The 27165-nt window shown below is 35.2% G+C and overlaps 1 protein-coding gene across 17 annotated transcripts in view; it reads right to left on the reverse strand.

The window, feature by feature from the left end:
- The window catches only part of mon2 (Mon2 homolog, regulator of endosome-to-Golgi trafficking), a 272572-nt gene that overhangs the window by 101079 nt on the left and 144328 nt on the right, over positions 1-27165 (reverse strand). For all 17 annotated transcript variants that reach the window (XR_011334650.1, XR_011334648.1, XR_011334647.1 and 14 more), the window contains 6 exons: positions 22804-22935; positions 22237-22371; positions 18821-19092; positions 13896-14058; positions 3610-3753; positions 3049-3177 (listed from right to left, as the gene is read on the reverse strand). Coding sequence is in view for 9 of the 17 variants with exons in the window: in XM_069838580.1 (XP_069694681.1) it covers positions 3049-3177; positions 3610-3753; positions 13896-14058; positions 18821-19092; positions 22237-22371; positions 22804-22935 (975 nt within the window). In the remaining 8 variants the exon portion in view is untranslated. The remainder of the gene's footprint in view (positions 1-3048; positions 3178-3609; positions 3754-13895; positions 14059-18820; positions 19093-22236; positions 22372-22803; positions 22936-27165) is intronic.

The following is a 27165-nucleotide window of genomic DNA, read 5'->3' on the forward strand; positions in this document are numbered from 1 at the left end:
AAGAACTGGGATAATAATTTTCTCTGTCCGCACTTTCATTTGATTCATGTTTATTAATATCACAAGCACTACCAGCTTCACATATAATTTCACCTGATCTATCCAGAAGTTGATAGATTTTTACGGAACGAATCACATATTCGCAAATTCAAAGATTCCTTTAAATTGAGCTTTATCAATAAATCGCGATTTACGCGTCTTAGTGTACTTTTCTTTTTTAAAGGATAATTACGAAGGTCAAATGGATCTAAACGCTTGTTATATATTACGCAATCTTTACCGTCACTCATGTTGTATAGAAGTCACGTCACTCCATGAAATTCAAACCCTGACTGATTATTTTTCTCTTCTATATTTTGTCTCCTCCCATCTGTTTACTGCCATAAAGCTTACTGCCTTACCCAGCCTTGCTATCATTAAACACTTGGCTATATTACAGTATAAACATACAGAATTGTGAAGAGCTCCCCTTCTTAGCTGAGCTGACAATAATAAAATCAATTTAGATAAGATATTTACTGTTCCTTAAGGTATTAATCATTTGATGAATGAATGCATTTGTTTTGTAGTGTGGCGACATCAGTTATTATATGCAATGGGGGATTTCGTAAAACTTTCCACGGGCAGTGTTCTAGCCTACGGTCACAAGCAGTTCATTAGCTGGGAATCGCGAGCGCGTGCATGCCTTCGGAAAATAAACTGTTACAAATGTATGTGTGCAGATCCCACATTTCTAAATGTTTACAGATAATACATCAGGGAACAAGTCTATTTTTTTTTTTTTTTTTTTTCAGATTTTTAACTTGGCTATTTAATATAGTAATTTTGCTTTGAAAATGAAATTATTAAAAAATTAGGCCAAATTTTACATTTATTTGTGATAGGCCTAAAGTAATAAAAAGTGTTGCATTTAATATTTCAAATGCGCCAAACCGCAAATCTCAATTATATGTAGACATAGAGTTTCAAGTGAGTTTATGTAACAGTGCGCACATAATTTGCGTAATTTCAAATAATTATAACTATACAAATAATTTAATAATTGTGAAAATAAAACAATACAGGTCTCCTTATTTGATGTCTGGAATTCATGAAAAAAAATTCGACCATTTACGAAAAGGTCGTGTTTTACTGCTGTGCGATTTGACGTGGAATGACTCATATGAGTCAGGGAATCTTACAGGTAAGTTAGCCATAGAAGACGAAGCAGTCATATCAGAAGACGAAAAAGGATTTTCTATTTTAAGAGAAGTTGAACTAGCACTTAGGTAAATGAGGAATGGGAAAGCAGCAGGAGTTGATGAAATCCCCATGGAGTTAGTGAAATGCTTGGGTGAAGACCAGAAGGAAATTCTATCATTATGCAATGAAATATATGAGAAAGACGAATGGCCTGAAGATTTTATGGAGACGATGTTGCTGCCAATACCGAAGAAAAATAATGCCAAGAAATGTAAGGAGTTCAGGACTATCAGCCTGATATCGCACTCGGCGAAGATTCTCCTGCGAATACTGAATCGACATTTATATTCTAAGATGGAAGGACAGTTTGGCTTCTGAAAAGGAAAAGGTACAAGGGATGCAATTGGACTACTAAGAAAAATCAGCAAAAGATACCTAGAGAAGAATAAAGAAGCGTATATAGTATTTGTGGACCTAGAAAATACGTTTGATATAGTGGATTGGAACGAACTCATGGACATCCTGAAGAAAGTAAGTGTGGAGGCTGTTCATAAACCTGTATATGAAACGAGTCAAAGTCGGCATAGAAGTACAAGGATGCCCTTTATCATCTATCCTGTTCAACATCTACTTGAAGGACTTTCAGAACATGGGAGGAGTACAAGTAGCAAGAAGAAGAATAAAGTGCATACGATTTGCTGATGATACGGTGTTGTTAGCAGAAGAGGAGATGACACTAAGGAATATGCTACAGTAGCTAAATGACAGCTGTGAGCAGTATGGGATGAAGATAAATGGAAACAATACGAAGACCATGATTGTCGCAAGAAAAATAAAGAAGGTAAACTTGCGAATTCTAAATGAGGCAGTAGAGCAAGCTTCAAATACTTGGGTGTACTATAAGCAGTAACATGAGCTGCAGCCAGGAAGTCAAAAGGAGGATAGCAATGACAAAGGAAGCTTTTAATAGAAAAAGGAGCATCTTCCGCGGACCTCTAAAAAAAGAACTAAGGAAGAGAGTAGTGAAGTGCTTTATGTGGAGTGTGGCCTTTATGGCGCAGAAACATGGACATTACGACGAAATGAAGAGAAACGAATAGAAGCATTTGAAATGTAGATATGGAGAAGAATGGAGCATGTGAAGTGGACAGACAGAATAAGAAATGAAGTTGTGTTGGAAAGAGTGGGCGAAGAAAGAATCATGCTCAAAGTGATCAGAAAGAGAAAAAGAAATTGGTTGGATCACTGGCTGAGAAGAAACTGCCTACTGAAGGATGCACTGGAAGGAATGATGAATGGGAGAAGAGTTCAGGGTAGAAGATATCAAATGATAGACGACATTAAGATATATGGATCATATGCGGTGACTAACAGGAAGGCAGAAAATAGGAAAGATTGGAAGATGCTGGGTTTTCAGCGAAAGACCTGCCTGTGGGCAGACCATGTATGTATGTATGTATGTATGTATGTATGTATGTACCGAAAGAATGAAGAATACAAAACAGTAAAAAACAGATGCCGCACTGGTGTCGAAAAGGGGACCCGTTTGTCTAAGGTACATAACCTGTTTAAATTATAACACTTTTAACGGTTCAACTAATATAGTTTCAAGTTTTAAACAAGTGTTAACGTGAACAAGAAACAATGAGTAAAAAATAATACATTTCCCCTACTTTCTAGAGTTATAGTTTGCACAACCACAGCATCTCACAAAATTTACTTTAAGATGGAAGTAACAAAATGATTACTGTGCAGGTAGTCGAGGACTCTTGTGTAGTGCAGGCTTATTATCATCTGTAAGTTAACCAGAGATGATGGCGGAAATTTTCTATATCTATTAAACTTTATATAGAATGAATAACATACCTCGATAATATTGTGCAGAATATTGAACTGAATTACAGAAACGTCATGTGCAGTTTCCTGATACAAATTTACTACCATACTGAGAGCCTTCTCACCAAAAGGGACGTAGTTCATTGTAATCCAGTCAGCCTGTAAGAAGAAGTACAATTCAATATTACATGAAAATGTATACACCTGGCATTGTAATGTGCAGTAGAATGGAATGAAACCTAAACATATGATGTGATTGTCGTATATTTCTTACATTCATGTTCATATGTATTATATCTATTTATCTCATATCTACGTATTTGTATATAATATAATGATAATTTGATTATGTCATAAAAATTTAATGTAATATGTGTATTTTATGTCATACTTATGTATATATTTTATGTAAGTATTTGTACAGGGCTATAATATGTATGATTTAATTACAGCCCTAATATACCTTCGGGTAAAATAGGGTTCTATAAACTTGGAAATTCAATACACTCATATTCATAAAGTAGTACAATTTTTCATCAAACTATTTACTTTCTATAGATCTACCATCTCAGTCACTATACATATACTTACTGTGCTGCCTTTCGTCTGAGAAATACTCTTTGTTTCCAGCTTTCCATATGGAGGTGGCTGACAGGCAAATTTACTAAACACAAGCAACTGATGAAAAATTGCAGCAATCATTGTTTTCATGTTTTCTGCTCCTGCCAAGGCTTCCTGCAAATAAACAAGACAATATATAGTACTAATAACACTACATGGCAAAAGAACAATGTTGAACTCAACACTAAGGGAGTTTTATTAGACAAACACAAATGAAATACAGAACTACTGAAGTATGTAAGTAATAAAAATTACACAGAAGCTGCTGGTAAAAATAAAAAGGCTATGATGGAACCTCCTTACCTTACGTGTAACAACGTTGAATTCACTTTCTGAGATGAGCACCAATGGGAAAATTTATTACTTCTGACAATAGAATGATAGGGAAGTAAAATCACAAGAAAGATTCATTATGGTGTGAGTAAAATACGGCAAAGTTCTCTATTCAGAAACAGAAATCTATGACACAGTTATGACTAAATTTTTTCTTGTACAAAGGAACCTATGCTAAGAACTTTTATTACTCTTAAAAAATTCATCATCCTCAGCCATATTTCAAGCAAATTTGGATGTAATGACTATCATGAGGAGGACGAGGATACTGCAGATAATTTTACACATTTTTTTCATTATACGGTTTATTGCTTCTTTGACATCCATAAAGTCCAGAACATTATTTTAGCTTTGTTCATTTATTTTTTTCAACTGTAGAAGTTATGCAGTATTGGAAAACTGAAAAATGAATGAGTCTGTGATTAGTAGGGAGCAGATTTTTATGTGCTAAAAAATTTAAATATATATATTTTTTTGTGCTAAAAAGTACGAAAATATTTGTTAAAAATGATAAAATATATATTTTTTTAAATATGACAAAAATACCTTACTTGGCTTGAAAAAAATGTTACTAAGTACTCACCAACCACACTTGAGTATCAGTTGCTAGTAGTTGGCCAAGAATTGCAGTGAACAACATAGGTCATCTCCAAATTCTCCATCACAAATGCATGCTGATTATCTCTGAACAACGACTTATACTGTGAAAACGATCTTTCCACATCACAGGACGTCAGACATGCATATTTAAAGAGAGGAATGACACATACACCGTCAATTTTACCTACAGGCATATCCTCAAATACTTGAGCAACTTTACACACTTTTTTATTTGACACCAACTTATCCATTTTGGGGTACAGAGCTCGCATAGTTTCACATAACCTGTGTAGAGCATGGACCACACATGTTACATGTATCATTTTTGGAAAGCTCACTACAAGGCCTTCAGCTGCTTTTTTCATATAGGCTGCACCATTTGTAAGTAGGAGTAACACACTGTCATACTTCACCCCATTCAGCCATAGTAAATGCATAGCTACTGTGATATGATTTGCTGCAGGTATTTCTTTACATGCTAGCAAAAACGAATGTTCACAAGCAATTTTGTCATTCTTCAACACACCAATAACAACGTTTCCTACTTTTTTTACCACTTGAATCAGTTGTTTCGTCAATGCTTACCCACTGCTTTTCAATTCGCACACTGACCGAATTTTCTGTAAAGTTTCCTTGTAACATTTTGGGAGAGAATGTTTCCTTAATGTCGATTCCTCAGGAGGTTCGAAGTTGATATATTTAGTCAGAATATTTTTAAGTTCCACATTATTTAATTTATGGAGTGGAATATCGGCTGCAACAAATGCTCTGCATAAATCTAAGTAATATTAGAAACACTTTGACGGTCCTACATTGGAAGAAGCTGGTCCACCTATTAGCAATTGCCATGAATGCACACATGAAGCAGCAGCAATGTGCTTGTTTCCAGACAAATGTTGGGTTACATGAGCGCACTGATCTGCACTTACTGATTTTCCACACGGTTGGCAAAATAACACTTTTCCGTTGGTAGTAAAAATGTTTTTAAATTCATCTACATATTGCTGAAGACGCGATCTTAAACTCGATTTGATTTTAGGCATCTTAATGGGTTAATAGACACACGTCTTAATGTAAATGTTTCTAGCTACTGACTGATAATGTCGAAGAAAAGCTTCCTATAGTGACGCCACTACATCTACACTATGCAACTTATGCTTATGGCCCGATCACAGGGAATCACAACATGATGTATTGCCTTACTTGATAGGCATAAGCGAGAGGCGAAGATTTGTTTAAATTAAATAATGTTTATACCCGAGCTCTTATCTGTTGTGTTTCACAAACAAAGCGTGGAATGAAATCATCTTCAGCAACAATAAACATTCCTAATTATGTGTTGCAAGATCTTTCCTTCTTGTCCATGTTAATTTATTCTCTAATAATAATATTGATATGTTACCTAGCAGTTCTCAGAACTTAAGGCAATACTATTACAAAAATGGATCACGGATACACCACACAGTGCTTAGAAACACAAAGCAACCAAGAATTCTTAAAAAGATAACATACTTCTGAGTGACATAATTGATTTAGTTTTAAAATATTTAAAAGTTCTTGTAAAAAAAATTATTTAAGTAAAAAAACTCCAAGATTTATGTGTTTATAATAGATTTTCTGAAAATATATATTTACATAATTTTTTTGTGAAAATATGTTTTTATGTGAAATAAAATTCGAATTTTAAACTTGAAACTTTATATTCGGAATTTTTAACTTTGTTAATTGTGTTTTATCACAAGTAAAAAAATATTTAATTACATACGAATCCGCTCCTTAATGATTAGAAAGAAATATGAAAGAAGTCAATAATTGTGATGAACTTCAAGACAGGGCAAACTTGGCTAATTTCGTAACTCAGACAATTTCACCTCACTTCATCTTGCCAAAAAAATTGTAATCTTATAAAATTTTTACTTGTTCCACATCTTAAAGCTTCAGTGCTAATGTAAGATTTATTGAATACAATAAATGAAATGTAAAAATATTCTTACTACAAAGTTGTACTGGTTGCAAACGCAATTTAATTCCTGTGATATAGATAGTAGGGGCTGCATTTTCGGTTTTGTGATAGTAGAGCCCCTTGTGTATCTTTTAAGAACTTCTAAGTAAAATGTACTGGTTATTGGTGGAAGAACACATGTGAAAATTTGTCTACTTTTTTTTTAAATTCTAAGTGGATTTTATACGAATTCAACAACAGAAAGTAAGACTTCAGTTCAATTTAATATCCTGTTTAAAAAAATTATACACAATAAAGCCTCTATCAAACGAAAAAAAAAAAAGAGGGCTTACCCCATTTCGGATAAGCGAAATTTTGGATAATAAATGTAAACACTTTTTAGGATTAATAGTTTAGAAACTGACATATAAGTTGTGTTCTATTCTTTTTTTAAAAAGTTGATACAATGCATACAGAAGGTGAAGAATCACCAAATCTAATATTTCTTTTTCACTATTTCTTAAAAAAAAAGTCCGAAATTTTCTTTTGGATTTTGTGTTTGCACCATTTTCTGGCAGCAATGTCATGTCTGCTTATTGCTAGGGATGGTTTGGCCAGCTCACATGTCTTCTGACCTGCTTAGGACAATTACTTGTTTTCGGAACTGCTTCTAGTTTACCTTTATGTTTCGCCCTCAAAGTGTTGAGTTTGAAAATTGTACTGTACGTAATATTTAAATTTTGTATTTCATAAATGCAGTACAATTTCTTTATACACGACTAACACAATATTTTGATAACAGAAGTTTTACTGTACTCACTTCATTTCAGCTGGAGAATTCCATTTAACCTAACTTCTCGAAACTTCGTGCATGATTTCTGCATTACATCGCCATCTACTGATAAAATTAGGAACTAGAAAAGTCTATATATGTTCTTGAGAGTTAGGTTGCATTTTTAGAAGTTGTTTTACTGCAGATGTCTGGAAGTATTTTGCTACCACCATGAAGTCTGCAATGTGCCATACATGACTCTCCGGGATAAACTGAACTTGCCACTGAGACTTATAAACTGCCTACTTTGAATGTAGATCAGAAACATTTTTTTTAACTTAGATAAAGGAATGACAATCAGGCTGCTGTGTCAGTGACAGAAAGCATTCGTGAATTCTATGACAATCCCAAAGAATGTCTACAGAAAATTGGCCTAAGGAATAATCCAGCGAGAGTGTGAAATCTGCTACTGTGAATTGATAAGTGTTTGAATTAAAAATTCTGGAATAATGTCAAATGACAATGAAGATGCAGTTGCACAGACCCAGAAACAAAATTTGGGCCATCTGAATTTTTTAAGTTCCAATTATAACAAATATACTCAGTGCTTACTGAACATGCGCAGTATGTTATAACTGGAACTTGGAAAACTCAGGTGGCCCAAATTTTGTTTCTGGGTCTGTAAAATAGAGAAGATAAAGGATACTTACTTACTTACTGGCTTTTAAGGAACCCGGAGGTTCATTGCCGCCTTCACATAAGCCTGCCATCGGTCCCTATCCTGAGCAAGAATGGCTTCCAACAAGGAAGGTCTTGTTGCAACAATTATTTCACATTGAAAATGTTAGTTGAAAAATACAGATAATTTAATATTGAAACACATATAGGTTCTACTGATTTCGTTAAAGCTTTTGATAAAGTTAACAGGCAACAACTCCTCGAGATATTGGTCAATGATAATGTACCTAATCAGTTCATTACTGCAATATATAATATATATAAGACAAACTAAATTGCTATACAAATCAATAGACTCTCCACCTGGGCTCCCATAAATTGAGGTTTCCGACAGGGCTGTGGCCTTTCTCCACTCCTGTTTATTATATACATGAACCATATTATTCACTTATGGAGACAACTTTCATGCTGAAATGCCACTAAGCCGAAATTCCCATGTTGATACATTATTATTTGCAGACGATCAGATTATTTATTGCAAGAAAAGAATCCAAACTTCAACGTGCTATACATAACTTAGAAAATACTGCTTCCAAATTTGATATGACAATCTCAACACAGAAAATGAACGTAATGGCATTTTTAGACGCAGGACCGATTCAGGGTAAAATTTGTGTAAATAATATGTTAATAGAACATATTAATTCATTCAATTACCTTGGCTAAAATCTCTCATTTGCTGACGAAGAGGATATGAAGACACCGACAAATCTGTTAATTCCTTCTAGAGATCTTTCACTAATTAGAGTGCATCAGTCAATGTGGACAATTCAAGATGTTTGATGGTTGCAGGTATTTCTTTGAAACTGTCGGAGACGAAAATTAAATTGGTATATGGCTGATCTGACAGTAAGGATTTTGCATTTTTCACTGCTGCACTCACATTCTCATGAAACTTATTTAGCACTTCAGAAATTTTGTGATAATGTTGAGAATAATAAACAGCTGCATCCAACTTGTTAATATTGGCTGAGAAGGGAGAGGAATTTCATGTGCTACCTCCCTGAATTTTAACACCTTGAAGGAGCTTTCAGAAATATCTTTTCTACATTGGATATAAAGTAATCCACATCATTACTTCTGTATGGGTGAAGCAATTTAAATGAAACATGCTTGGATATGATTTCTGAATTTTGTTGGTCACCTTCTTAATATAACCTCTACATAGATTCATCATATAAGATGCAGAATCCGTAACCAGCAAGACAATGTTGAAATACTGGATTCCATTAGACCACAACAGGGATGTAAAAGGTAAAGGTAAAAGGTAAAGATATCCCCGTAACATGCCATGAAGGCACTTGGGGGGCATGGAGGTAGAGCCCCATGCTTTCCATGACCACGGCACTAGAATGAGGTGGTGTGGTCGGCACCATGCTCTGACCGCCTTTTACCCCAGGGAAAGACCCGGTACTCAATTTTATAGGAGGCTGAGTGAACCTCTGGACCGTTCTGAAAGTTTGGCAACGAGAAAAAATCCTGTCACCACCTGGGATCGAACCCTGGAGCTTCCAGTCCGTAGCCAGCTGCTCTACCAACTGAGCTACTCGGCAGCCACAACAGGGATGTAGCCTGTTCAAATACAGTCTGGATTGCACTGTCTTGTAATACCTCGCATGCCAGCAAAAAAGTTTCACCTTCTCTGTCACAGCGCAATGTTACGTCGACAATATTAGCTATGGATCTACCAGTTACATCAGTTGTTTCAGCTACAGAAACCCCGATTTTCGTGCCTATCACAAGATAACACGTTGTCATAGCAGGGCATTAAATGATGTCTGTATAGTATTGATGCACGAGGAAATTTTCTTGTAGATATTTTTCAATGAATTCCTGAAAGTGGCAGATCCCTCAGAAATGGTGTGATAGTGAGGTTCCTATACCGATCCTGGTTAACAGTCAGAGGATGTCCACCATCGTCTTCCACAATAACATCTGGCTGTTCAAAACCAAGAACCATCGAGATGAATGAGACATTCATCACTAAACCATATGTTAGACAAGAATGTCGGATTCTCGTTTATCATAGCTAACACTGAAGCAGAGTACACAATTCTAGCACAAAGATCAATATCACTCAAATGCTGTCCAACCTGGATTTGATATGCATATCCACCAAGTCCCTTGAACATTCGACATATGGACATTGTACTGAAACCAATTACCAAAGCTGTTCATCGAAGACTTCTTTACGGAGACTGTAACACCTGGGTCAGGAGCCGCCCATGATTATCATTATTTGTTACAATAACAGACTGACTTGTGCAGCCTTTTCTTTGAGTGAGGACGCTTCCTGTATGGTGAAATTTATCAACAACTTGTAACAAAACCGCGTTACTTGACAGAATTTTGTGAAACTTAACACGAAACTCATCTTAAACTTGTTTCAAACTAGGGCCATTTGTGCATCCTAGCCCGTACGAACGGAAATAATACTCTACAATAAACACTTTTTCCTCAGTTTTGAGAACTATTTTAGCAAATCTTCACTGTATTATGTATCAACAATACAACAATGAGCTCAGATAAACAAACTTTACTATGAATAATTTTAAGGGAAAAACTGTTCCGGGGCTGGGTACTGATCCCGGGACCTTTGGCTGAACGCACCAATGCTCTACCGACTGAGCTACCCAGGAACTTCACCCGACACCGTCTCAAGGGAAAAATTGAGACAGCGTCAGGTGAAGTTCCTGGGTTCCTTATTCAAGTCTGCTTCACAGGGAGCTTTACCTGAAACCTACATTTTCATAATATATACGTTACTGTAGGTACATTAACAGAAAACCACAATTTCAAGTCACACAGTGTTTGTGTGCACTCGATGTGGGTTTCTAGTGACTTGTCAGCCCACTCGAGTTATGTGGATATAAAGGGAAAAACTGAGATGTGTCGGGTGAAGTTCCTGGGTAGCTCAGTCAGTAGAGCATTGGTGCATTCATCCAAAGGTCCAGGGATCGTTACCTGGCCCCAGAACAATTTTTTTCCCTCGAAATTATTCAAGTCTGCTTCACAGGGAGCTTTACCTGAAAGCTAGATCTGCATAAACTTCACCATGGATACGATACGTATATGTGCAGTATCAAAGGAAGATTTTCAGTATTGTTTCTTTTGGCACATACCGTATACAACCTTGAAGTAATTTGTTTCCATATAATATTTTTATGTTTTACCTCTGATTAACAGGGGAATGTTCTTTTCAAATAGTTCACAAAGGTACGTTTTTATAATCTGCTAATATTAAAGGTCATGATTCTAAAACCACCTAATCTGACATTTTATTGCACTCTCTCTGATGGAGTTACGTTGCGTTTCGTTTCACGTAAGACTGTCAATTTTTTTGTGGAATCCAGTCTACCAGCTTAAGCAGTCAAAGATATATTCATTATCTACCTTGGATTATTCCTTAAAGTGGAGCCCATCGACTGATTCACATGAACAACTAGAAAAGGAATCTTTGTGGTTCTGCCCACACACTGATTCAGCATGCTTTTGTTGAAAAACTCGGAATTAGGAATGAGATCAAATCTCATGAAAACAAAATATTGCATTTAACGGACTTTCGAGACTCAAATCTTCAATTTCTGCAAAAACTGTCATAGAACAACTTAGTGGAGCTGCGATGAAGCTCCTACACTGGACATGACCAGCTAGACTAGGAGAGAACATCAGAAAAGATGGACAAAATATCCTGGCTAATCTCTTAGCAAAACTTTTGTCGAAGGCCTCAACCAAACTGTCATAAAACATCTCCTGCACCTGAACAGAAGAAAACTTAAGAGAGAGGTTGTGTTAATTACTGGACATGGACATTTCAGAAAATACCTACAAACTACGGAGCTTTTCAAGGAGATCTCATTTGTATACTGTGCAAATGGCAAAACACATACTGATTAAATGTGAAATACTTGTGAGAAAGGCACTCCAACTCTTTGAAAACCTGTCATTGATCCCAACATAGGAGGAAAGGTTTTGAAACTTATCAAGAATACAGAGATAGAACGACAAAAGCCCAAGCGGCTGACGTGCCAGAGTCTCAAAATTCATTACCATGACCACCACCACCACCATCGTCACAATGCATGATAATGTCTTCAAGGCATCTTCAAGAAGGGCACATACATCTTTCACTCAACAGATTCTATCACATCTTCTTATTGAGTATTTGATTACAGCAAAGTTCCTATCACATGGGTTGCAAGAGTGCCTCCTTACAGGAAAGAATTGTATTAATTCAGCACTTTAAAGGGTTATTTTTTTGTAAGTACAGGGAAATTTTTGAAATTGTGTGTTTTTTGTTTTGCCCTGGACAATTGTCAGCAGAAAAATGAAGCTCATCAACAGTAGATGGTACATAATTATTATTTAATTCAGTAGGGATGATGCAACTTTGTATGCTTATCTTTTGTGATAGATGTAGTAATGAGCAACACCAGTTTTTAAATTAAAAATACAAAATATTTTCCCTGTTGCCTATAATAGAAAATGTCTTGAACAAATATTTTAGGCTGATCAATATTCCACATAATCAAATAATAGACCAGTGCATTCTCGATTAGTTTTGATTTTTTGTTTGAATGTCTTAGGTGGATGTACAATTCTGCAGCAGCAAGCCTTTTGAATGTATCATTTCGATGAGGACTATTTCCCTTCCTTCATTGAGGGGAGTCTCAAATCATATACTGAAGTTTTCAGATGTGTTTTGCAGTGTAGGCAACACGAAGTGTAAAAAGGTACCTAAGTCATTGACTCAGGCTCTTTCTTAAACAGAACCTGAAAAACCGCATATATTTTTCACTGTAATGGAATGTCTGACAGAGGCCACTTTTATCTCTAACAATGAAGCTATCCTCAGCGCATATAAAAATGCATTTAACTTCAAATGACCAATTAGGTGAATTAGGTTCCTTTCACAATCTGCCATTCAAATATATTCATATTCAATGAGGAAGTAAAATAGAAACAATAACTTGTAGCTGTGGGTAAATACACTGCCCCACTTGTCACAAAGTTATAATTTGAACTGATTCTTTTCACTTCTTTCTACATAGACTGTGCAACCCTAAACATAAAAGAACACCTGAAGTTGAAAACGAAAATTTCAATTATTCTTAGCACACGAGACTTTCTTTGCAGGTTTCATTGATGGGTACTGAATTACTCAGATTTACTGACCTTTTTACATGCAAGTGTAAGTCATTGTACTTTTTTACAGCCACACCAGTAGAACTATATTCAAGAAATAGTGAGGTGACATGGACACGAGATGAGAATGAGAGGGATGCCAAGCACTATCTGAGCAATCTAAAGAGCTCAATGTGGTTTATAGTTCTCCTCTCCTTTCACATAAAAGGTCCTGAAATTAAGTGATATGAAAAATTTAATATCAATTAAATCAAATCATTCAGCAGTAAGCAGTGCAGTGCAACATTAGTTTCGAGTTCTACAATTAATGTCATATATAGGGGAGATAAGAAAAATGGAAAAATCACTAAAATTAAAAGTTTAAAATGATACATACACAAAGAAATGCAACTGGTCTGACCACTGAAGAAGAATGGTTGAAGACAGAATCCCATATATGCTCTTAAATTATGAACATATCACGAAAGACCAATACAATGACCTAGAAAATGATAGAAGGGTAAGTTCTTTCCATAATGATGATGATTTCCAACGAGCGGATCTTGGTAGTTACATCATTTTCCTTCTTGCTTCCCAGTATAGGCTAGTTATATCTTCAGTTCTTTCCATCTGGTCTAACCTATGATAGACGACTTTTATAATTACTAAGACAGTCTGCTTCAAACACGCATTAGATGCAAATTCTAATTCTATCTAAATTATAATAGAAATCTGTAAAAGGCTTACTTTTTGCAAGAGCTCCATGGAATGAAGAACGCCATCCTGGAGCTGCGTGAGTATAACGTCGTTGAGTGATGGCAATATGAAGGGAGAGGCTTCACCCTGGACAGGAACTATAACTGCATTCTGAAGGACGCCACACAGCTTCTGGAGATCTGCAGCAACAAATCTGAAACAAGCATTTTAAATATCTCTTTACTCTATAAGATATAAATCAGTTTAATTTCATTGTTTCTCATCCATTATTTGACTACTGTTAATGAATAGAAGTGAAAGATCAAGGAAAAAATTACATAAATGAATACTTCTTGAATAAAAAAAAAGTTTCTTATTGGTTTTTAACACTTCTAATATCTCAATGTTAATAACAGATACTATACATTGTGCTGTACTGATTTTTGTGCTTTCATTGCAAAATATCAAAGCAAAGATTCATCATCATACCAACCATTAATAATCCTTAAAATAACTGATAAAGTATACAGGGTGAGCCATTTGGGAAGACATAAAATAAAAACGTGACAAAATGAGAACTGTTACTATTTATTGTTAAATAATTTGTACATGTATTCTAGAAGAATGGGAGTTTTGTCCAAATTAGACCTCAATGTGCCCACCATTGTGAACACGACACAGTTCATATCTTGAGGATAATTCCACCCATGTGTGGTCTAACATATCAAGGGTAACTTTCTCAAAAGCTGAGAAAATCTTTGCTCTGAGATCATACATATCATTCTTCACGAAACCCCAGAGAAAGAAATCAGGTGGTGTCAGGTCTGAGAAATTTCGAGGGCACATAATTGACCTCCCACGACTACACCAGTTGTTACCAAATGTGTCATCCAGATAATCACGGACGTCTCTTGTCCAATGAGGTGGTGCACCATCCTGCTGGAAGACGATACCCATGTTGTTTTTCTGTTGCAGTTTAACATCTGACATTGTAGAATGTACCCAATATGCCGTGTGTGACATTTCATATTTTCTATTAAACCTTTACTTTCCCTTTCCCCAACTACAACTGATAATCAATCAAGCTTCTACTGTACATTCTTTTCAGATTTCTAAGAAGCAAACATTGTCATGGGGTAGATAGAAGTTATTTGTTTCCTTCCACCATATTAATAATGTCAAAACAAGTGCTTACACAAATTTTGGCCATTTAAGCACATTTACAAGAGCTGTAAAAAAAGAAAAATAAGTTTGCCTAGGGCCATTTACAGAAAGAGAACACAATTTCATTGGAAAAATTTATTGGAACAGATGGAACAAATGTTGAGATATTTTTCAACATAATCTCCATCGGAAATGAGTCATTTGTCACACCATGGAATTGACAGAGAAGTGCAGGTGGCTGTCACACACTGGTTTCAAACCCAGGCGGCAGACTTCTATGACAGAGGAATATAAAATTTGTTCCCACAGTATGAAAAATGTCTCAATTCCGGTGGAGAATATGTTGAAAAATAGCTCAACAATTGCTGTATCTGTCCCAATAAATCTTTCCAATAAATTGCGCTTTCTTTCTGTAAATGGCCCCAGGGAAACTTATTTTTTTACTGCCCTAGTAATTGTGTTTGAGTGGCCAAAATTTGTGTAAGCACTTGTTCTGACATTATTAACACTAGAACTACCGTAAGAGTTACTCTACCTATAAATACTAGAAGCGGTCAATTGACCACTAGTACTTTAAAGCTAAAATATTTTCTTTGGTTTCAGATTCCAGGGATTTATTTTGAGTCTACTTCTGATTAGTAACTTCTTGAAACTACTTTTATGAAGATGGAATATATTAAAATATATGACATCAAAATATTTATTCTTCTTAACAAAAGTCAATAATAAAATCTTTACACACAGGATAAAGTTTTACACATTCGCAATTGATCTTTTTTAGAATCACAGAAAACATTAATATAATGTAGAAAATTATAATCTTTGATTCATGCCACGGTCATAGGGGCTTAAGTTATTTATTATTATTATTTTTTTTACAATTTTCAGTTTCTGACAAACTATTTACTAAAAAAACTCCAGCTTTCGTTTGATATTACGGGTTTATATCTGGGCAGAAAGCAAGATGTAATTATATACTGTATTTGTAAATTTTTATATAAAAAAAAACATTTAGATTTCGGATAAATTTTGAAGTTTGTTTTGGATCCCCTGAAAAATTATGTTGTTTGACTTAAGTCCCTTTGGCCGTGCATCAATCTTTCATTTTTAAATTTCTTCACATTTGATGCATACTTTTATTTTACTCAAACATGATCCACATACAAACTTCTTACATTTTCAACACACTAGTTTTGTTTTATTTCCGTTGCAAAACCTTACCTGACACTGCTGGCAGCTACCACCAGGCAGAGGGTTGGGACCAATTTCTCTCTGCAAGATCGGTGTGGGTTGTTGCATCCTCTTATTTCTGTAGGGACTTACCATTCTTTAGCAATGCTCTTGATGTATGAACTTTGAGACATCTTAGAGTCGGAAATAATTATTTGGTCCAGTGTATGAGCACGTATCGCTGCTAAATCAAGTACATTATAAAATACATGAACAGACCATCTCTGGCTCATTGCTCACACACTGTATTTTCTGAACATCTGATCAACAACACCAACACCAAATTTTGTCTTATTGTAAAATGTAATGGTCTCAGGAGTTTCTTAATTCTGTGTTTCATTAATCGAAACATCAGTGTGCAGTGTACTGAGAATTAATAATTTTTTTGCTTTTTTAGCTTGGTACGAAATGAGAGTGGCGTCTCCTGCTTTATACAGAACAGTACTATACGGAGGTTCTTGGGAATTTCTTACAGAAGGTGGCACTTCTTTCCTAGCCCTGTTCAGTGTGCCTCCAATACTAGTAGCTCTTTTCTTCAATTCCAAGGCTAGGCTCAATGAAGTGAAAAAATTGTCCATTATGACATTTCTCCCTTTATCGAGGAAAGGCTCAAGAAGGCACAAGACTACATCCTCACTGAGCATTCTGTCAGCTGGTCTCGTCTCATCTTTCCCTAGATAGGGGATACCACTGAGGACATACCTAACCTCCGCATCAGTAACAAGCCAGAATTTGATACCAAATTTATCTGGTTTGTTGCTCATATACTGTGTAAATGGACACCTTCACTTGGAAGGGAACAATTGTTCATCTATAGTTATGTTCACATATTATTATGCTTTTTTCTTTCTTTCTGTATGTTATATATTATGTCTGATTTCTTCTTATTTGTTGTTTATATTTTTTTATTATTATTATTATTATTATTATTATTATTATTATTATTATTATTATCTTATTCAGTTTTGTGTGTAAAATTGTAGTGTAATTTGTAAATTTGTAGTGTTTTTGTAACGCAGTCTTTACTCCTGGTTGAGTGTTAGAGAAGGCCGTATGGCCTTAACTCTGCCAGGTTAAATAAATCATTATTATTATTATTATTATTATTATTATTATTATTATTATTATTATTATTATTATTATGTATTCTGAAGGTCTGTAACAGGCAATACAGTTGTCAATAAACCTATTCCTTATTTCAGAGGCCAAACAAAACTTGTCATTTTGCTTTCGGTGAGTTCTCGTTGTCCTCAAATCAAACATAATAAATCGAGGAAAGGTTCTAGAAACCTATTTTTTGACATAGTCTCTCTAAAAAATGAAGGACCCCACTCTGGACTCCAGAGGTCAATAGATTTTAGAGCTATGACGTCATATAATCCTCGGCAGTACAAGACTGCAAAGAATGCATCAAGTTCTTTCAGCTCAAAATTCCATGAGTCATTGCCAAGAACATTGCGAGCCTGTCTCAGTGCAATGTTTTATTAGGCGCAACATAGGCTCATTGACGAAAAGACGCCAAGCGCTTGCAGGAGATTCCTTATCAGTGCCCCTCAGTAGGACCCGATGTTCTGAATACCGCGCCTACCTGCAATATGCGTCCGTGTACTTCCTATATCAGGCCTGCCTACAGCGATGGGGACATTCATGAGGCAAGAAGTTTGAACACCCGCACTACAGCGTCCAATTTCAGTAGAAATTCCATCGCTGATAGTAGCAGCTAGGATGCGGGTATCAGGAAGGCAGCGATTTCCAGCACAACCTCTCTTCCTGTGGTTTCTCCCAGTGGCTCTGCGATCTTAAAAAAAATGAGAAGATTTTACTTGTATATTCAATATTTGTATATTCAATTAATAAAATGAAATACTTACGACTGCAGTTTTCTGTTCACGTGAGCCTTTGCTGGTTTTTATGAATGTCTTCCTGCAGCTTACCCTGCTCACTGGCACTGTCTTCACTACTGCTGCCAGTTGAGTGACGTAATATGAATTCATCTTCATTAATTATTGACTCAATTCTGATTTAGACTCTGGCTGTTCATTCTCGGACTGTGAAGGCGAAATGTCGTCAAAACAACAAGTCACAATTTCAAAATCACTAAGTCAGCGAGACATGTTTCAGTGCATCCTTTACTGACAACTGGTGATGGAAGAATGATACCGACCTGACTTGACATGTCGCAATGCGCAATAGCGAACATGTTGAAACTGGTTTAGGAGTTTGTTGGTCTAATAATGCTGCATAATGAATTGCAAGAATAGCGAAAAACGACGATGTCAAATAACGGTCATTTGACCACTATTGGTAACAGTACGTAAGTACAAGCTGCCTCAAGAAACTGAAAAATGTAAAACAATTAAAATACGCGTAAAATATAATCATAACTAAAATATTAATAGTCGCAAATTCTCGAATGTGTAAACATTATGAGACGTTAAATATCAAAAATGGTTAATTGACTGCCTCTGGTCGTCCTAGTGTTAACATGGTGGAAGAAAAATAATTAACATTTTTATCTGCCCCCATGAAAATGTTTGCTATCAGAATGTTAGCTTGTAAGCTTATATATTTGTAGAACATACCTTGCTCTTATATGTTGAAAGACAGCAGGAAATATTTGTATGAGTGCAGTAAGAAAAGGTTGAGAAGGAATGTAGAGCTCATCTCTGACATCAACAGCTTCATCAGGTGGTGTGGTGCTCTCAGCACCAATGCTTAGCCACACCCTCCATGCCACACCCCACACTCCTGTTTCTTCGCTAGCTGATATAATACCAGCTGATGCTGTTGTACCTTCACTTTCTTTGTTCAAGTATAATATTTCTTGGAATGCCTTCAGTGCTGCTAAACTTACCTACAACATTAATTATCAAATTTATTACTTTCTTATCATATTACTTTGTAATGATACTAATATAAAGAACAAGATGGGGATATTTAAGTATTACAACATTTTTCACACACAATTAAAATTTATTTCCTTGCATAAAAGTTACATCAATATAATGTTAGCACAAGGTTTGTTGGTTGGTGTCTAATGGCAAATACTTAAGATTTTCTTCATTTGTCTTCTGACATTCCAAGTAGCACAACTACAACCTACATTTGCAATGCCTGTGGAATTATTATTTTATTTTTGAAAAGCAAAATATTATTGTAACAAAATACTAATATTTAGTTCTCAGTTTTTATACATACAATTAGTGTGAGGTTTAAAACTCAGTTTACAAACTGAATTTAACGACTTACAAATAGAATTAGGCTCTGCTAAGTTAGTAACAATACCAGTTACTACAGAAGATGGATTTTATTAAATAAATACAACACAAGACACAAAGACAACAGTGCATAAATAGTTATTCAGCAGGTCAACCTATTATTCATGAATAATTGCTACAATTTTATAACACATGAAAATAATAAGAAAATATTTTCACTTTATTGCACATATTTCAGTGACAGTACCTCATCAATACCCCTAAGTTCCATAGTAATATGGTATTACTAGTGTTACACCATTGGTCTGTTTGATGTCTGTAAAATTAAGGTTAATACAGGATTACTTGGTTGGGTCACTGGCTGAGAAGAAACTGCCTACTGAAGGATGCACTGGAAGCAATGGTGACCGGGAGACAGAAGACGAAATCAGATGATAGATGACATTAAGATATATGGATCATATGAGGAGACAGAGAGGAAGGTAGAAAATAGGAAATATTGGAGAAAGCTGGGTTTGCAGTGAAAGACCTGCCCTTGGGCAGAACACTGACTGACTGAATGAATGAATGAATGAATGAATGAATGAATGAATGAATGAATGAATGAATGAATGAATGAATGAATGAATGAATGAATGAATTAATTAATTAATTAATTAATTATGATTACTTATTCACTATTAATATGTCAGTAGGTCTTCATTCAACAATGGTAAGTATAGTAAAACAAGAATTGCATGGCAATGGCAAACAGAAGTATTTCATTTGCTTGCTCCACAGCTAGTCAAACAAGAATTGCATGGCAAACTGAAGTACTTCATTTGCTTGCTCCACAGCTAGTCAAACAAGAATTGCATGGCAAACTGAAGTACTTCATTTGCTTGCTCCACAGCTAGTCAAACAAGAATTGCATGGCAAACTGAAGTATTTCATTTGCTTGCTCCACAGCTAGTCAAACAAGAATTGCATGGCAAACTGAAGTATTTCATTTGCTTGCTCCACAGCTAGTCAAACAAGAATTGCATGGCAAACTGAAGTATTTCATTTGCTTGCTCCACAGCTAGTCAAACAAGAATTGCATGGCAAACTGAAGTATTTCATTTGCTTGCTCCACAGCTAGTCAAACAAGAATTGCATGGCAAACTGAAGTATTTCATTTGCTTGCTCCACAGCTAGTCAAACAAGAATTGCATGGCAAACTGAAGTATTTCATTTGCTTGCTCCACAGCTAGTCAAACAAGAATTGCATGGCAAACTGAAGTATTTCATTTGCTTGCTCCACAGCTAGTCAAACAAGAATTGCATGGCAAACTGAAGTATTTCATTTGCTTGCTCCACAGCTAGTCAAACAAGAATTGCATGGCAAACTGAAGTATTTCATTTGCTTGCTCCACAGCTAGTCAAACAAGAATTGCATGGCAAACTGAAGTATTTCATTTGCTTGCTCCACAGCTAGTCAAACAAGAATTGCATGGCAAACTGAAGTACTTCATTTGCTTGCTCCACAGCTAGTCAAACAAGAATTGCATGGCAAACTGAAGTATTTCATTTGCTTGCTCCACAGCTAGTCAAACAAGAATTGCATGGCAAACTGAAGTACTTCATTTGCTTGCTCCACAGCTAGTCAAACAAGAATTGCATGGCAAACTGAAGTATTTCATTTGCTTACTCCACAGCTAGTCAAACAAGAATTGCATGGCAAACTGAAGTATTTCATTTGCTTACTCCACAGCTAGTCAAACAAGAATTGCATGGCAAACTGAAGTATTTCATTTGCTTGCTCCACAGCTAGTCAAACAAGAATTGCATGGCAAACTGAAGTATTTCATTTGCTTGCTCCACAGCTAGTCAAACAAGAATTGCATGGCAAACTGAAGTATTTCATTTGCTTGCTCCACAGCTATTCAAACAAGAATTGCATGGCAAACTGAAGTAATTCATTTGCTTGCTCCACAGCTAGTCAAACAAGAATTGCATGGCAAACTGAAGTATTTCATTTGCTTACTCCACAGCTAGTCAAACAAGAATTGCATGGCAAACTGAAGTATTTCATTTGCTTGCTCCACAGCTAGTCAAACAAGAATTGCATGGCAAACTGAAGTACTTCATTTGCTTGCTCCACAGCTAGTCACAGGATTTGCTAAGAATTGAACCCTGATTCCTCTGACAAGGAGAAATCAGATATCTAACAACTTTCATGTGCAAAATTATGATCACATTTTAATGTGTGGTTTTAAGCAATATTTAATTACAATTGGCTTTTAAGGAACCCGAAGGTTCATTGCCGCCCTCACATAAGCCCGCCATCGGTCCCTATCCTGTGCAAGATTAATCCACTTTCTATCATCATATCCCACCTCCCTCAAATCCATTTTAATATTATCCTCCCATCTATGTCTCGGCCTCCCCAAAGGTCTATTTCCCTCCGGTCTCCCAACTAACACACTATATGCATTTCTGAATTTGCCCATATGTGCTACATGCCCTGCCCATCTCAAATGTCTGGATTTAATGTTCCTAATTATGTCAGGTGGAGAATACAATGCGTGCAGTTCTGCATTGTGTAACTTTCTCCATTCTCCTGTAACTTCATTCCTCTTAGCCCCAAATATTTTCCTAAGAATCTTATTCTCAAATACCCTTAATCTCTGTTCCTCTCTCAAAGTGGGAGTCCAAGTTTCACACCCATACAGAACAACTGTTACAGACATTGCTAAATTAAATTGTAAACGATATCCAATTGTTTCTAATAATACAAATATTGTTGAGACTGATATTACCTCATTGTTCTTACTTAAAGCTGAATTTTCTATGAATTCCAGTAAGAGGCTCCAGGCTCGTGGAAAGTCACCAAGAGTTTGAAGTAATTGTCTCTTTGTATTGAATACTCGTGCTACTCCAGATAGCGTCAACACCTGCAAGAGGCATAAATAAAGTGAAATTATAGTGAAATGTCTGCATAACTGTACTCTTTGGGCTTTCCTTTCTCTAGCTGCATTGTCATGGAAACTCACCTATGATGCTGTAGGACCTAGGACGGAATGCTAAGTGTGATCACACAGATACAGGAATGAGTGTTGTCATGGGAAGTCTAAGAATCAAAAGCCATATATTTTTTATGGAAAAGTTTGTAGTTCACATTCGGTTGAAAGAGAGAAAATGACTTTGTTTGTAAACATAAAACATTTATTCATTATAGAAAGATTTCAATAAACTGAAGAAATTAAAATTTAATACATAAATATTATCATCAAATTATTTTTCTTTTCCATATGATTGGTGAGTGCACACCACAAAAAATAAAAATACCTGAATTTCCACTCTAACAAGCCCAATATGTTACTGACCTGTGTCTCTGCCCACTGCTTTTGCGCTGTGTTTCTGGAGTGATGGATGAGAATATTTCCTCCTGTGTCCACTTTCTCACTGCTTGCAGAGCTCGAAAGACTCCGAACTCTGTCCAGTAATGGGAAAAGAACCTGAAATTTGAAATAGGAATCGAGTATATAGTATATACAACATTTATTTCTTGCATAAAAATTATAATTTTATATATATATATATATATATATATATATATATATATATATATATAAAATATCAAAAAAGTCCGTTCACAACATTTCAGGGATGATAGAGAAGGTAAAAACAAACATCTGTTTTATGTGACAAAAATCTGGCAGATGCACCATTTTGCCAATAAGTGTCCTAAAATGGAAGGTTGCTTGGCTTCCATCAGAGCACTTAGCAGTGACTTCTACTTTGACTCTTTTGCCTGCAACACATTGTAGGTGAACTGTATTACAAACGCAGTGAGTAAATTGCTAAGAAAAATATGTTTGCATTCTGCTAACGGTATTACACACACCTCGATTGCCCGATCTAACCCTCATGGATTTCTTTGTGCAGGGGGATAAGAAATGTCTGGTTTACAATATCCCGATAAATACAGAAGAAGAGCTGGTTGCTGACACTGTTGAAGCTGCAGCAATTATAGGACGAACTCCTGACATTTTTTAGTGTAGCTTATGAGAGAGTTCATAGCGCGTAGAAATTAACTGTGCATTCGATTAAACAGAAGGCAGTTTGAACCACATCTCAGAACAACCTTTTTTCATATAACAGAGTCTCAACACTATCTCTTCACACCACTCATTACCTCGTTGCACTGAAATGAAAAGTTTGAGAGGTTTTTGTCACACAAAAAAGATGTTTGCTTTTACCTCCTCTATCATCCCTGAAAAGTTGTAAACGAACTTTCTGGACACCCTGTGTGTGTGTGTGTTTTTTTTTTTTATTAACTGCATGCCCCATTACATAGTAATACTACATGCTTTGTAATTTCAATTCATCAGTTTACAGTACCTAACATATTATAAACATATTATAATATACACGTGTTTAGCTATAATCTTCATACATACTATGATATAGTATAATATAATATTTTAATTGCAATCTGACATGATTAAATGGCGTATTATTGTAGATCATTGAAATTTATCGAGCTGATGAAACGGAGGTACTTGCTAACTAGTTTGTCATGGGTCGTAGGCCAATCTCTGTCAATGTTTCTTATTCTTTTAATCATTTCCTTTCTTTCTTTATATAATTTTTTTGCATTGGAATACAACGTGATCTGCAGTTTGTTCTTCTTCTCCACATGGACATATCGGGTTGTTTGAAAGTCTAAATCTGTGAAGGTATGCCCTCAGCTTTCCATGCCTAGTTACTATTGCTATGAATTCTGGGAAGAAGAGAATTTTCTGTCGTAGTCTATTCTTCACTGATGGGAAGTAAGCATTACTTCTTGCTCCATTCCTTGAGTCTGTCCATTGTTGCTGCCACATTTCGATTCCTTTTTCTTTTTCCAGTGTTATAATAACCTCTTTCGGTACTCTGTCGTAAACAATTTCCCGGTCTTCTGCTGCTTGCTTTGCAAGTCTATCTGCTATTTCATTCCCCCCTATTCCTGAATGTCCTTTAATCCAGCCGAAGTGTAATTTCCAATTCGAACGTGCCAAATTAATTATTTTTGTTTTAATAAGTTCTATTAATCGATTTCTTTTGCAGTTGTTTTCCAATAAATCTGAAGTAATTTTACTATCCGTATATATAATATTGTCTTCGTTCTGAATTTATTCTATTTTTTCCAGTATTTTTAATATCGCGATTTGTTCCGCTTGATTGTTGGAACACTGGCTATGGAGTTTGAATTTTAGTAATATAGTGTGCAAGAGAAGAAGAAAATAACAAAAGCAATCCATAACAGATAAACTCTAAAGACTATATAACATATGGACAACAAATTCAAAGCAAACTTAAAAACATAATAATTAGAAGAAGCCCTAAAAAAAAAAAGAGAGAAAGAACGAAAGAAAGAAAGAAAGAATACATTCTTTCCCTAATGATGCTGTATATTAAGAACCAAGATAAATTCAGTACTAATCAAGACATTCATCATTTTAATACAAGACATAAATCAGACCTTCATCTACCCTCTGTTAGTCTAAGCTGTTTTAAAAAAGGAGTTCACTATTCATGTATAACAGTCTTCAATGCACTGCCTAATTATCTTAAAGATTTGAAGAACCACAAGAAAAGGTTTAGAAAAGAATTAACCAAATTTCTACATACTCATACCTTCTACAAAACTGATGAATTTTTTATGCTTGTGAATTGAATTATTCTACTTAAATGATATGTACAATTTTTATATAGCTCAACTAAATATGTTTTTATATTGACTTCATCTGTTTACTATGCATTGTATATTTTTGTTTAGCATAACTGATGAAGTGTATGTGCTGTAAATTGAATAGTATACTATATGATGAATTGTATATAGGCCTACTGTAAATTGAATGGTAGTCTGTATAGCTCAATTGATGAATTGTATATGCTGTAAATTGTATAGTAGTCTGTATAGCTCAACTGATGAATTGTTTATGATTATAAATTGAATTAATCTACTTGATATTAATTGCACAAATTTGTATAGCTTAATGAAAGTATGCTTGTAAATTAAATTATTCTGCTCACTTTGTATTGTATATATTTGTATAGTTTTAGCCAATGAACTGTATATGCTTTAAATTGAATAGTAATCTGTATAGCTCTGTTGATAAATTGTGTTTGTAATTTGAAGTAGTTTGCATGATATGTATTATCAATTTCTGTGTATCACAACTGGTTGAATTGTTTATGCCTTAAATTTAATTAACTTACTTGTTTTATATTATACATATAGCTCAACTTATGAATGATCGTTTGCATTTGTAAATTTAATAATCTGATTGGCTATGTATTGTATATTTTAGTAGAGCCATCGATGTAGCTCAGTTGGCAGACTCGCTGGGCTGCTAATCCGGAGCTGTGTTCGGGTTTGGGTTGGATCCCCCTTTGGTCTTTGGTTTCTTCCGAGGTTTTCCACAGCCGTGGGACTGAAGCCGGATGGTCTATGGCGAGTCCTCGGTATCAACCCCTTTGATTTGATTACCTGGTTGGGTTTTTCCGAGGTTTCCCCAACCAAAAGGCAAATGCCGTGTAATATTTTGGCGAATCCTCGGACCTCACCTCATCTCACTACATCTCGCCAAAATATTGTAAAAAAATTGCACAAAATTGTAAAAATTGTAGAAAATTACTAAATTGTAAAACTGTAAAAATTTGTAAAAACTGTAATTGTAATATTGTAAAATTTTGACTTGTTCCACATCTTAAAGCTTCATTGCTCATGTAAGATCTATGGAATAAAATGAATGAATGAATGAATGAATGAATGAATGAAAGAAAGAAAGAAAGAAAGAAAGAAAGAAAGAAAGAAAGAAAGAAAGAAAGAAAGAAAGAAAGAAAGGCTGGCCCAGATAAAATATTCCCTGAGTTTATAAAGAACTTCGGACCTCTAGCAAAGAGAAAAATTCTTAATCTATATAATAGGATCTGGACGGGAAAGTATAACATCCCTGCAGTCCAATACTTAAATCAAATGAACCTCCACAAGTCAAAAGCTATAGACCAATCTCCTTCACATCTGTATCAGCAAAGGTCATGGAAAAATGATAATGAATTGAGATCTAGACACACAAGAACTCCTAACTGTGGAACAAGCAAGATTCAGACCAATACTATCAGCCACTTAGCAGTTATTAGAACTTTCTCAGAGCATAAAAGAACCCTTCAACAATAAAGAGTCTTAGCACTATTCATAGATTCTGAAAATGCATATGATACAGTATGGCGAGAAAAGCTCATATGGAAATTACAAGACTTAGGGGTTAAAAATAATATGTTAAGATTGTGCAAAATGTTCATTTAATAATGATGGATTTCAACAAAATATAACAATCAACAAACATCATACAAACAAAGTGAAGTTGGTCTACCGCAAGGAGCTGTGTCAAGTACAATGCTTTTCAATGTTGACAATAATTACTTTCCACGCAAATGAAAAGTTCTTGAAAATTAGAGTGTGCTGTGCTTGCTGATGACCTTGTAATATGGACAACATGTAAAAACATTACCATACTCGAATCCAGAATCAATAAAGCTGCAGAAATAATAAAAACCTGGTCCGTTGAAAATAATATGAAAATGAATGTTTCCACGAAAAATTACACAGGCCTGCAATGAAAAAACTTCGTAAAAAATTGTAGCTCTCCTTTAGATATTTTTGTGTGCTGAAGCCAGAAGTGACATAAAAAATGGCA

The sequence above is a fragment of the Periplaneta americana genome, chromosome 10 (assembly GCF_040183065.1).
Source record: "Periplaneta americana isolate PAMFEO1 chromosome 10, P.americana_PAMFEO1_priV1, whole genome shotgun sequence".
In the NCBI taxonomy this organism is placed as follows: Eukaryota; Metazoa; Arthropoda; class Insecta; order Blattodea; family Blattidae; genus Periplaneta; species Periplaneta americana.